A 12,383-nucleotide genomic window follows, 5' to 3' on the forward strand; every position below is an offset into this window, starting at 1 on the left:
ATTGCGTGCTATCTGCTTGCATATCTCCAGTGCTGGGGAGCTCAGCACTTCCAGCAACAGCCCATTCTCTGTTCTAATCTTCTTGCAAGCTGTCTCCTTGGGCTTCCTACTACTGGCCCCAATTCAGTCCTTGGGCCCAGCACCCTGACAGCCTTTACATATTTGAAGACATTGTCTGAATTGTTATTTGACATTTCCTTTATATTGGTGTCACCATCTACTTGCTGATTTACATTAAAAATAATTACATGTAAGTTCATATCTTCTCCACAATAACAACACTCAGCTCTAAGGGCCTAAGTGTGAAAGTATCCCTCTCCCACAGATGCACTAAACTGTGCATTCAATTCAATCCAACTGGAGGTTCTGATTCTCTTGAAATACAGTCCTAGAAATGAAAACAATAAAACTAAATAGCTGAAACTGGTGTCACTTGATATCCACTTTTTATTTAAACAAAAATGTGTCAGTTTCAGAGCTAGGATTACAGATTTAACCCCCTTCAGTCTCCTGTCCCTTAGGTCTTAAAAAGAGTTACTCATATTTGGGTGAAAGATGAGCCACTATGACCAGAAACTCTTCTTTACTAGCTGGAAGCTGATCATAGACAAACCTACTTCCTTACATAATTCATAGCATTTTAACTTCATGGCTGAAAGCATTCGGAACTCCATTACCAGGTACATAGCACAGGAAATATCCTTTATTATTCTGTACACTTATTTTTCCATGAAGAGCACAACTTTTAAAATAAATCCAAACAAGACATAGAAATTTGCATGACATTGGAATAGTCCATGACACAGAGAGGACACTACTGAAACAGTCCTTTTTTACACAGAAGCAGAGAGACAGAAGGACGAGGGCAGGGACCCAAAAAGCAACTTCACAGTCACCAATGTTTGGTGGCTTCTGTGATTGCAGCAACAACTATGCACCTACCCGCAGAGCTATGGATCCTGGGACTTACAAGGGCATGACAATCAGTTACCCTCCAATTCCTCAGAACAAAAGGGTTGGATTATTATTATTTTTTTAATACCAAATTTTTCTGGTATCAGCTGAAGAAATATCTAACAGGAACTGCTGAATGTCCAGAAAAATCAAATTTTGGAGGCCAGAAATCTGATATTTCTCTGTTCAATGAGTCATTTTCATTTTGGAAAATCCTATAGTAAGTGATGTGCTTCCTTCATTGTAAATTTAGCACAAAAGCATCATCATGCAGACATTTTGTTTTTCTTTAAATGGATGGAACATTTCCTTATCTGATCCAACCCCTGAATTTACTGACAAAGAACCTTGAAGCCCAGAGAGGTGAAGCCACCCTCCCCAGGTCACTCAGCTACTCAGCTGCACATGCAGGTCCTTGAAACTCTAAATGCTGTGCTGTTTCCACCACATTACACACCCTCTCTGTTCTTCTCCTTTCTGTGGCTTTCAAAGGAAATAAACAATTAAGGTGAGTTCAGTGGGCTTCTCTACTATGAAATGACTTCTTTGGTAAGAATGCTTCAGCCTCACATTACCACGGCTGGAAAACAGATCGTATGGTGAGAGACTTGCTCCCTGTTGGGCGGGAACTCCCTCTGAGAATTAAGGCAGCTTTGGGGACTTTTATTCAGCAGGATATTTGGCAAGAGTTGGTCTTTCCCCTTCTTCTTTGTCTCATTTGCATATAGATGAAGACTAACAGGTGGGTCCTAAATAACTAGACACTGAGTAAATGTCCATGTGATGGTCTTAAACATATATCTTATATTTCATGGAAAATAATAATTCTTTAAAATCCTGGTAAAATATCAAAAGTGTCAAGTGTCATATACAGTACACAGGAGCACCCTTGTCATGGGTGACCTCTGCTATTAAAAAAAGGCCACAAAAAAGAAGTCAAACATTACTTATGATAGAGCACATAATCCCTCTCCATTAAGCATTAGTGGAAAGGTGAACCCACATGGTCTCCCCACACCTCTACGAGAATTTTCTACAGCTTTTTGGGTACCCCCATCCTCCCAAGTGACCTGTGCTTGGAGCCAGGTTCCCCTGCACCCCGGACTCAGGAGCCAACTTCTGCCACAAGGCAGCACCATCGCATTGGTTTGGTGTTGGTTCAGCTAGCACCACATCTCAGATCCCCTTGGGACAAATGCCTGGTTACAGAAGGGCCATATGCTGATGGCCAAAAGAAAATTGCAGGCTCTCTCTGAAGTGTGCCCCTGTTCTAACACATACAGGCTTTGCTGACTGCTTGCTCTCATTTCAGCCAAATAGACTCGGTTTTTCGCATCCTACTGTTCCAAAAAGTGATTATTTTCATCAAAAGAGAGTAGCTAAATAATTTCCTCTCTGGCAACCAGTTAGATGAGAATAAGTGACATCCTCTCACCTCTTCCCTTCTTCCAACACATTGTTCTTTTGCTAGAAAATACTTCTTTGCCACTTGAATGGATTTTCATTTTTTAATAACAGCCCTGGGTGGGGTGAACCATGTTGTTCAGGGACTTTCAAAGTGCTCTGGGCTGAGAGTCAAGGGATATGAATCGAGGGTTCCACTCAATCCCTTAGGAGCTGAGAAACCTTGAGCAAGAATGACTGAAAAGCTAGGCCTTGGTTTTGTCAGCTGGGACATGGGGAGATAGAAGCCAGCCTTACAGTCTTCACTGGGCAGATGGGAAGCAAAAAAAGTGACACCTTGGGGGAATTACCTTTCATGGGAGGATTCGAAGTCACTAAAGGACCAAGACACCCTCCTGATTGTTTTCCAATCCACTGGATGCTCTCAGGCCTAACCTTTCACAAGGGTCCAAGACGCCTTGCCACTTGGGCCTTCTCAGGCTTTGAATGACATCCTGGTTTCAGGCAAAGCACCTTCTCAAAATGTGTCTCTCTACACTCCTAAGAGTAAGTGAAGTGGCCTCTTTTTCTTTATTCTTTGGCCCGAGATTCGGCAGCAGGGGCTCCTACAGTCAGAATAAGGTTTCCAATGAGGGTGTAAGAGACTCACATCATAAGCAGAAATCCCAAATAAATGCCACCAACTTACCAAACCATGAATCATTTCTCTTACTGAACTGAAACTAACCACCACCGTCACCACCAGAGGGCACCACTTGTGAGTTTGTATCAAAAGTAAACCTAGAAATTCTCTAAACCCACCAACCACCTACTAAGAATATTCTCCCCTCAACTTGAGTGACTGGGTTGCTCTGTTCTTGGTCCCACCTTGCCCTCCAAGGTGCCAAGTCTAGCCCACGAAGAGAGACAGACAGTATTCAGGGCCAACTCTCCATTGCTACATTGCCTAAGACCTTTGGTCTGTGCTGGCTGGAATTCCCAGAAGAAAGCTTTACAGGTGTCCGTGAAAAACAATTAAGAAGACAGCTGGTCAGGCTGCCGTTGGGCACCCACCGGGCCCATGAGGACAGCAGAGAATCCCATATGGAGACACATCTGGCTTTGCTGGGTCCCTGTCCCAAGTTCCCCAGGAAGATCTTAGGAACCACAGGTGGGTTTCTGGGCCCCCAGTGCCTGACAGCAAGACCAGCACATGGCCTCGGTAGACACGACTCACATCGTGGCCTCTACCAGTTTCTCTGGTCCGGGAACCTCTGCAGAACCTGCTCACTGTGACTCATCTCTGCTCTTCCTCTTGACACCATGGCTCTAGACCATCTGACCACCAGAAGCCAGAGGAATGTTCCAGAACACACACAAGTCAAACTCAGATTAGTCAGAATGAAAACTAAGAAGGTTTCTGTTAGAGATCTCCCGAACCACCTGTCCATGAACTTCATTTTAGGAACAAATTAATCCAAACTACCAGACCAAGGTTCAGACACCAGAGCACTTACTGGTGTGGGCAAGAGAGGGAAGATCTATGCACCCCCACCCCAAACTCAGCTGGGCTTTTGTTTGTTTTGGGGGGTTTTTGTTGTCTGTCTAAAACCCTACCCTCGTTCTGATTTGGTGGACTGAGAATTTCTTCTGTGGCTCAAAGTATAAACAAACGTCATGGGGAGTTCTGCCCGAGACATGGACCTCAGCCTGGGTGGGCTCCCAAAGTGGGTGAGACTTCCCCCAAACAAAAGGGGTTCGACAGAAGTCATTTTTCCTGTTCTCTCCTCTCCTCCTCTTCGTCGAGGCTTACCAACCAGCTGAGCTCACAGCTCCCAGGCCAGATGAACAGAAGGTGAACAAAAACCAGAGTCACTAAATTAATCGTAACTGGGAAAAGAGGAAGAGGGGGTCAGAAAGGACATTGTCCAGGAGAGGGATCCCAAGACAGTGTCCGGGGTGGGAGCGAAGCAGATGCCTTTGGCCTGGACGTTGGTGCGGTGGGGTTCCTCTGCCTTGAGGGCCAGGTTCAGATAGCCAACCAGTGTTGCAACTGCAGAAAAAGACAGGCAGGACTTTATGACAGGGCCAGGCGTGGGTGGGACCAGGAGGAGCAGGGGCCAGCTGAGCAGCATAGCAAGAAGCAAAGGGAGGCAGAAAGGACAAAGACCTTGGAGAACATGCAGGTTGATTCCCTAATTGTCACTGAGGCCCAGAAAGAGCAAAGGAGCATCCCAAAGTCATAGAGCAGGTCTGAAGCAAGGGCCTCCTGGGGAGCCTCCCCATCCCCCAATCCTGATGTTTTTAAGGGGAATAAGTAGGACTTAGGCCAATAGGTTACTGATGTACCTGAAACTCTTCCTTCAATTTAAATTCTCAGCCTAGTTTGGTGACACTCCATGGTGACACCTCGTAGAGGCAGAACAGAGTTGCAGGAAAGTATGGGCACTTGGCTTCCCAGGACCAAGGAGCAGAGGGGCAGATGGGGGCTGGTTGAAAGCAGAGGACAGGCCCCTCTCCTCTTCCCAACCCAACACCACAGCCCCATGGTCTACAGCCCATAGCTGCTCTGGGTTTTCTGGCTGTGTGGTCCTGCCTCCTGGGAGGGGGGGGGCACACAGCAGGGAGCATCTAGGGCCCATCCCCAAGATCCCCTCCCCAGTGATCCAGGCAGCATCTACCTGGAACTGCCTGACATCCCTCTGGGCCACCAGGTGGTGCTCGTTCTCCGGCGTGATGCCATAAGCCAGTCTCTGTGAGAGGACGGAGAAGGGGAGGGGGCCTCAGCTTGGCCCAGGGACACCCTCCTAGCAGCCCAGCTGATAGCTCCAGGTGAGGGCCACCTGCTATTTGGCCCTGAAACCCCACATGGACTGTGGCGAAGTCTGTACGAGACAGCCGCATCCTTGCTTGTGGAGCTGGTCTATTCACTTTGAGTCATTCATCCAGCGAATGTTCACTGAGCCACCTACTGTGGAGACACTGGGGAGGGCCCTGAAGATCCAGAGTGAAGAAAACCCATGTGGTCCCTGCTTTGGGGGAGCTCACAGCCCCCGTGGGGAAATGGCATTGGAGCAACACACACACAGGTCATTTTAAACTAAGATTGCAGCAAGTGTTGCAGGGACAGCAGGAAGGGGGGCCCCTGTGTGGGACTAGAGAGGGCCTCCTGGGGTGCAGACACATGCAGGGATTTGGCATGTGTCCTTAATCAGTGACTGACCACCAGGTAGTGGGAAGACTTCCCCACTCCCAAAGTGCGAAGAATAAAAAGCTCAGGTCCCGGTTCCCACATCTGGGATGAGTCCAACAAACACGGATGCTCCCAGGGACGCAGGACAGAGGCTCCCAGATTCTGGGATTGCACAGGCAGGAAGGATATCACAAAAAATGGGGGTGGGAGGTACAGACACAGCCCAGCCTGGGACCCTCTTCCTGAAGTTGCTGCAGGGCTCGCTCCTTCGTCTGCCTCTTCATTAGAATGTGAGCTCCATAGAGCAGGAATTTTTGTCCAGTACCTAGAATACTGCCTGGCACATATTAGATTCTCAATAATTACCTGTCAAGTGAGTGGAAAAAGGAATGAAGAAATGAAATGTTTGTTTTGCAAGGTAAGGACCTGCAGAAAAGACTATCACCATTAGTTTATAAAAGAAAGGTTATTTTAACAACCAAATAATAGGAATGACATAATTTCAGAATAAAGGGCACCGTTTCCCAAATAGTTACATATAAATGTATGTAAATGTTACATGTATATAGATGTATAAATGAGGGTACCTCAAAAAGTTCACAGAAAGATTCGTATTCTTTCAATTCTATTCTCCACAAACTTTTTGAAGTACTCCTGTGTGTATATAATGCACACATGTAAAAGAAAAACTATATTTCAGAAATCAGTGATTTTGGCTGATCAGATTATTAGGTTCAGGAAAAAGGCATGTAAAAACCAAGAGGACCAGATCACAGTGGGCTTGGACAAGGACAGTTGGGACATCCGGGAACATGACAAGTTTTAGAAGGGCAACAGGAGGGAGCCCAATTATGGCAGTCTGTCTAATCGATCCTTAGTGAACTCAAGCACTGAGCCTCACCTTCTCACTTAAGTAACAGTAGGAAGAGCAAGTAACACGTACTGAACCCTTCCTATGTGCCAGGCTCAGTGCTAGGCACCGCCTTTCCCTTTCAAGGTACATAGACTTATTCTCAGGTTACAAATGTGAAAAAAGAGGCTCAGGGGGTAAATAACTCGGCCAATGAGGTGGGTCTGTCTGATCCTAGTACCTGTGTCCTGTCTCACCCCAACAGGAATGACCCAGGAGGCCACCTCCCATCCTGTGCCCAGAGCTCACCTCCCAAAGGGAGCCCCGCGTGCTGAGGAACTTGTAGATGACGTAGGCAGGGACCAGGACCATGGAGGACAGGGCGATGCCCCACCCGACCCAGTTGGCCCAAAGTGGGAAGATGTAGTCATCATAGGTGAGCGGCTTGAAGTTGATGATGCTGACCACCACCACGAACTGGGGGGACGGACGGAGGACCGGGGAGGGCGACAGAAGCGGGAGACGGGGAGACAGAGGACAGGGAGGGAGGGGCGGCGGGAGAAAGGACGAGAAGCCGAAACAGATGACAGAAATGAGGAGCAGGGAGCAGGACGGACATAGGAAACGGAGAAAATAAGGAAGGAGGGGAAAAGAGAGAGTTGACTCAAATGGAAAGGACAAACCATTCAAGAACCAAATGATTAAAAGGAGGCAAAGGCCATGGGGAGCAAGAAAAAAAGAGGAAGAATGAAAAGGTGACTTTGGAACTGGCACGACAGCCCCCCAGGGACTGGCCCCAGGCTTGAGACCCCATGAAGGCGGACGCCCACCCTGGTGTCAGCAGGGCTGAGCCTCCCAAGTGTCCTGTCTGTATGACCAGGGCCTCTAGACCCCAGAGCCTCCTCCCCTAAGAAGCAAATATACCCACCCCAGCCTCACCCTGGACCCAGTCCCTTCCCAACAGGACTCTTGGCCACACACTACACACCAGGAGGAAGGCAGGGCTGACGAACTTCCAGCACAGTCTCCAGTACAGGCCCGGCTTAAACCCCATCATCTGCTGGATGTCATTGCTGAATCTGTCCACACCTGCATACACACAGGACAGGCCCATCACAGAGGTCCCCAAAGACGGGGCGGGCCAGGCCTTGCAGAGCCCTGGACTTCTCCCACAGTGCTCTCTGAGGTCCTGCCCCAGGCAGACAGCAGTGCAAGGGGGCAAGACGCTGACACCCTGGACTTTGGAGACCTGGGGATGGGCAATTCGTGGATGCAGAACAAGGGAGAGGACAAGCTCAAGGACACTATCACCTTTTCTGTGCCACCCCAATTAACCTGCCAGAGGGAACCAGGGCTCAGAATGGTGAGGGGACCTGGCCAGGTTACAGAGCCTGATCAGCCTGACTCCAGCCCCTGGCTCTTTCTTCTCGCTATTTCTCTGAAATCAACAACGGTGTATACTGCACTCTCCCTGACTTCAGTCTGACAGAAGAGCTCAGACTCATGTTGCCATCTCTTTTCAAGTAGAAAAGACTGAAAACAGGACTAACGCTTTGGTGTCACGTGGGAAAAAAACTGAACCATTACAGCACATCTGACAGTTTGTATAATGTGCTCTCAATTCGGCTTCAGAATCAGTGGCCAGATAAAATACAGGACACCCAGGTAAGTACAAATTTCAGATAAGAAATTTTAAAAATTAGGATAAGTATGTCCCATGCAATATTTGGGATATACTTATACTAAAAAATTATTCATTGTTTATTGGAAATTCAAGTTTAGCTGGACGTCCTGTGTGGTGTTTGCTAAATCTCACAACGCTACCCTAGCATGGATTATGTGACTTAGGGGTCAGCAGCTCCCTATGGGTTCCTCTTTAGAAGTAGACACTGGCTGCCTTTGGGGGCCCGCAGCCTCCTATCAAAGGGAGTTCATCCAAAGATGAATTGAGGGTTGGGGAGACTTGTTCCTAGTAAACGACTTGCTCAACTCTGGAATTAGCAGGTGGCTCATTTTCCTAAAAATGGAAAGCGCCTCTGCATCTCCAGGTAAAAGGGATCCAGGAACACTGGGGGGGGGGGGGGGGCGGGTGTTCCATGCACTCACATACCATAAAACCAGGAAACTCCGATGGCTTCCATGAGCACAGCAAATAGGATGGAGGTGCCTGCTGCAAAGGTGTCCAGTAGGGTCAGCACATAAATTCCACCCTGCGGCATGGACAGAAAGAGCCTGAGGCCATCTTTAGCTAGAAATTGTTGTGTCCATCAAATCTTACCTGTCCCAGGTCCCACTCACTCAGAATCCTGTTTGAGAGCATGGTGACAAGGTCATGGTGCTATTGTACTGATGTTACATATTTGCATTCTAACAAGGCCTATAGAAGTCACTGGGCCTAAGGGTGTGTGTTTCAGCCAGTAAAGACTGAGATGGGTTTGAAAGAGACTTTTGCAGCCCCTTAAATCAATAAGCAGTAAATAGAGTTGCCTGGAAATCTTCAGGCTCAGGGGTGCAAGGGGACAACCCTAACCCTAGGTCTAACCCTAGGTGATTGCACACAGGGTTGAAGATGCTGGGCCCCGCCACGGTCCTCCCTGTGCTCAGCCTGGCCCCACCCAGCCCAGCTCCGGGGCTGAGAATGTCTGACTTTGTTGAAATGCAGCCCCAGAAGCTCCAGGAGACACAGGGCCCAGCCCCTCCTCACCTTGGTTATGCAAAACAGAGCCAAAAGGAAGGTGCCTAAGGTGATGGCGAATGTGAAGAGTTTCCGGTGTCTCCTGAGGACCTGGAAGTCGTCTGCTAGGCCTGTGATGACGGCCTCCATGCCTCCCATCTGGAGTGAACCAGGCAGGGTGGGGTGCAAGAATGAGGGTCTTCCTGGACCTCAGTCTCAGGCCCTGAGCTACGTCCGACCTCCTGCAGCCCGGGACTCAAGCACCCTGGCCGTGGCCTTGTCCTTGAGAAATGAGCAGGTCCTCCCAATCCTCTCATTCCATTTCTGTCCTGTTCTCAACCAAACTCAGAACTTAGAAACCATGTGCAAGACGATGAAGAGTTAACTCCTGTCTCCCCCTAATCAACGGGGACCCTCTGCTGCCCACCCACTCAGCCTGAGTGGGTGCAGATCAGCTGATGGGAGCGTGAAAGAGGTCAAATGCCAAGACACCCTTGTGATACATTTGCATGTAAATCAGGGCCTTCTGGAAACAACTACTAAAGAAGAGCATCTTTAGCTCTTTAGCTCTTCTTCCAGGCAGCAGTTTTGAGAAGGATTTTTGGCTGCCTTTCTAATTATTAAGCAAAGTAGTCACCTCAAACTGCAGACCCTCACAGTCTGAAAGGGTCTCATATCCCACTGCTACAGCACATTTATTCCTTATGAGGCCACTGCCATGGCAGATAAGAAGCAGACAAGCAGCCGCCACTCTCCCCTCCTCTCCTCTTGGCAGACACTGTTAATCAAAATCCGTTTTCTTCCCTGTAAGTCTGGAAGCAGCCTCAGAATCCTTCTCAACACCCTGCTCCTGGCAGATCTACCAAGTAAAAGGAAAAGACAGTGAGAGGAAACTATCTGCCAGCTCTACCCAAAGATTTTTTGCAAACTTCCAGGCATGATGTATTAAGAATGGGCACACATAGAAAAAGATGCCATTAACTGCAATCTTCCATATGGGTAAAATAAAGGGCTCTAAGAAACTAATGAGCTTCAGATGTTTTCGTTGGTGTTTCATGATGAAATATAATGGGAAAGTGCTTGGTTAGAGAAGAAGATTCTATCAGTGTCTCCTCTGAATTCAGTCTGCAAGGGGAGAGTGTTGGGCTGGCTTATCTGAAGTCCCTTCTGATTTGGGTTTTTATGATGCCAATGAGGTTCTTATGATCCTTGGCTTTGGCTTAAGTCATATCTTTTTGAGTGAGGACTCATTTCTTTGCTTGCATTTAAATAGGGCTTTCTGGAAACAACTTCTAATGAGGGGTTTGAAAGATGGGAACTTCAGGCCAAGTACTATGTGTATGTTGGTGGGTAGAGGGGTCAGACCCGGGCGGGGCAGGGGGGTGTCCTGAGCAGGGTCACTCACTGAGCTGTCAAGGCCCAGAGCCAGGAGCATGATGAAAAACACGACAGCCCAGAATGTAGATCCAGACAGGGTGGAAATGGCTTCTGGATACAGGATGAACACTAGGCCAGCCCCTGTAAGAAACATCAAGGACCTTATCAACGGCTGGGACTATTGGTCTGAGATGCAGATGGTAAGAGAGCATTTTCAGGCCCCATCAGCTCCAGCCTAGCCCCATGACACTTGGTCAGCCACGTGCAGGCAGAGCAGACTGAGGGTCTGAAGATGACAGATGAAGCCAGCACAGACTCGCAGTGCACCTGCACATCTAGGATGCTGACCTTGAACAGCCAGGCTAGGGAGCAGTGCATCGGGAGACAGCTATAGGCTGCATGCTGAGAGCCTACCTCCTAAACACCGGGAGGGATCCACGCTCATTCTCAAAAGCTTGTGACCCTCAGAGTCCATGGGGGACAGCCCCTCCCCAGGTCTCTCTTCTCTGTGGCCACAAAAATATGAGAAGCGGTGGGGGAGGACACAAATTCCAGAGTCAGACTGATCAGGCTTTAAATGCTGGCACCATTGCTCGCTAGCTGGGTGACACTGGACAACTTATTTATCCTGAGTCTCAGTTTTCTCATTTTTAAAGTGAATATATTAACACTTGCTTTGCAGCCTTGGGAGAACTACATGGAGGTGTGCCAAGTGCTTAGCACAGGGGCTGCTACAGAGCGGATACTCCAAAATCTGTCCCTCCTACCCTGACTCAGAGGAAGCTGCTATCACATACCCAGGTCCCAGGATTGCCTGCAATTCCCACTGATGATCCGTCAAATGGGTGGTTTGGAAAGCTCCATGGCCCACCTCGCAGTCCTCCAGCCACAGGAGAGCTGCGTAGCCAAGAGTGAGGTGGGTTTCTTAGCCCCCTTCTCAGTGGGCTGGGGCCAAAGTGGTCTGCCCACCCACCTTCAGTGGCCACATCCTCAATGTTGACCTTGTGTTCATGGGCCATGTAACCAAGGATGGAGAAGATGGCAAACCCAGAGATGAAGCTGGTGATGCAGTTGATGGTGCTGGTCAGCAGGGCGTCCCTAGGGGACAGAAGCACTGTTAGTTCATGTCACTTGACTCCCCCCACCCTGCCCACTGACCATCTATGGAATCTGCAGCCTGAACCCAGACTTAAATGCCATTCCCCCTTCAGTCGCTCTGCTGCCACATGGACCCCAGTGCCCATCATCACCAGGTGCAGGAAGTAGGTTAACAGCTTATGGGTGAAATAGTATGATACCAGAGTCTGGGGTCAAACTCCTGTTGGGGAATTGAGTCACCAGCCTCCTTCTTCAACAGACTTTCCGTAGCTCCCCAGTGCTCCCACCTCACCTTGGCAGTCAGAGCTTTGCTAAAATAACCCAACCTTTCTTGTAGGCTTATCTTCCATGCTGTCCACTCCGTGTCTGCCTGGCATAATTCTACCTGTCCTCCAAGGCTCACCTCAAATTCACCTCCATGATCTTGCTGGTCCCATCTGGGGGCTGGTCATCCCATATCCTTACCTCCCTATAGCCTGACCCACTCATATATATTCAATCTGCTCTGTCCACTACCAAAGACACTGTGATGCTGCCTTAAGCCTCTGATGGAGAGTGACGGAGGTGGGCCCAAATCTGTGCCCATGTCTGAAATCTTCACAGCACTGGGCCTGCAGGAGGCAGCATTAAATGCTTACTGAACTGAGCCAGAGCATGGTCTTCTGACACCCCGACTGCTCTGCAGTCTTACCTCTGACCCTGCCAAGCACTCACCAGCCTGGATATTCCACCCCTCCTGCCTGGGCGTCAGATGGCACAGTTAGGCTGTGCTGTCTTCTCTTAGAGCTAAACTGTGTCTTTCTGTCCTAGCTACCCATCCTCATGATCTCCCAGTGCTTGCGACCTCTACTTGC

At 48.8% G+C, this 12,383-nt stretch overlaps 1 protein-coding gene across 2 annotated transcripts in view; it reads right to left on the minus strand.

The window, feature by feature from the left end:
• Positions 1–1,122: 1,122 nt before the first annotated feature.
• SLC6A2 (solute carrier family 6 member 2) overlaps positions 1,123–12,383 on the minus strand; it is a 45,421-nt gene continuing 34,160 nt past the window's right edge. The window contains exons 7-14 of one of the 2 annotated variants that reach the window (XM_063110851.1): positions 11,405–11,529; positions 10,460–10,572; positions 9,085–9,213; positions 8,491–8,590; positions 7,369–7,469; positions 6,690–6,857; positions 5,019–5,090; positions 1,123–1,678 (exon numbers count right to left, since the gene is read on the minus strand). In XM_063110851.1, coding sequence (XP_062966921.1) covers positions 1,622–1,678; positions 5,019–5,090; positions 6,690–6,857; positions 7,369–7,469; positions 8,491–8,590; positions 9,085–9,213; positions 10,460–10,572; positions 11,405–11,529 — 865 coding nt within the window. In that variant the 3' untranslated portion in view covers positions 1,123–1,621. Of the gene's footprint in view, positions 1,679–4,250; positions 4,391–5,018; positions 5,091–6,689; positions 6,858–7,368; positions 7,470–8,490; positions 8,591–9,084; positions 9,214–10,459; positions 10,573–11,404; positions 11,530–12,383 lie in introns of those variants that run through there. The other variant, XM_063110852.1, reaches the window with a different exon arrangement.

Source organism: Cynocephalus volans, chromosome 10 (genome assembly GCF_027409185.1).
Source record: "Cynocephalus volans isolate mCynVol1 chromosome 10, mCynVol1.pri, whole genome shotgun sequence".
NCBI classification, from domain to species: domain Eukaryota; kingdom Metazoa; phylum Chordata; class Mammalia; order Dermoptera; family Cynocephalidae; genus Cynocephalus; species Cynocephalus volans.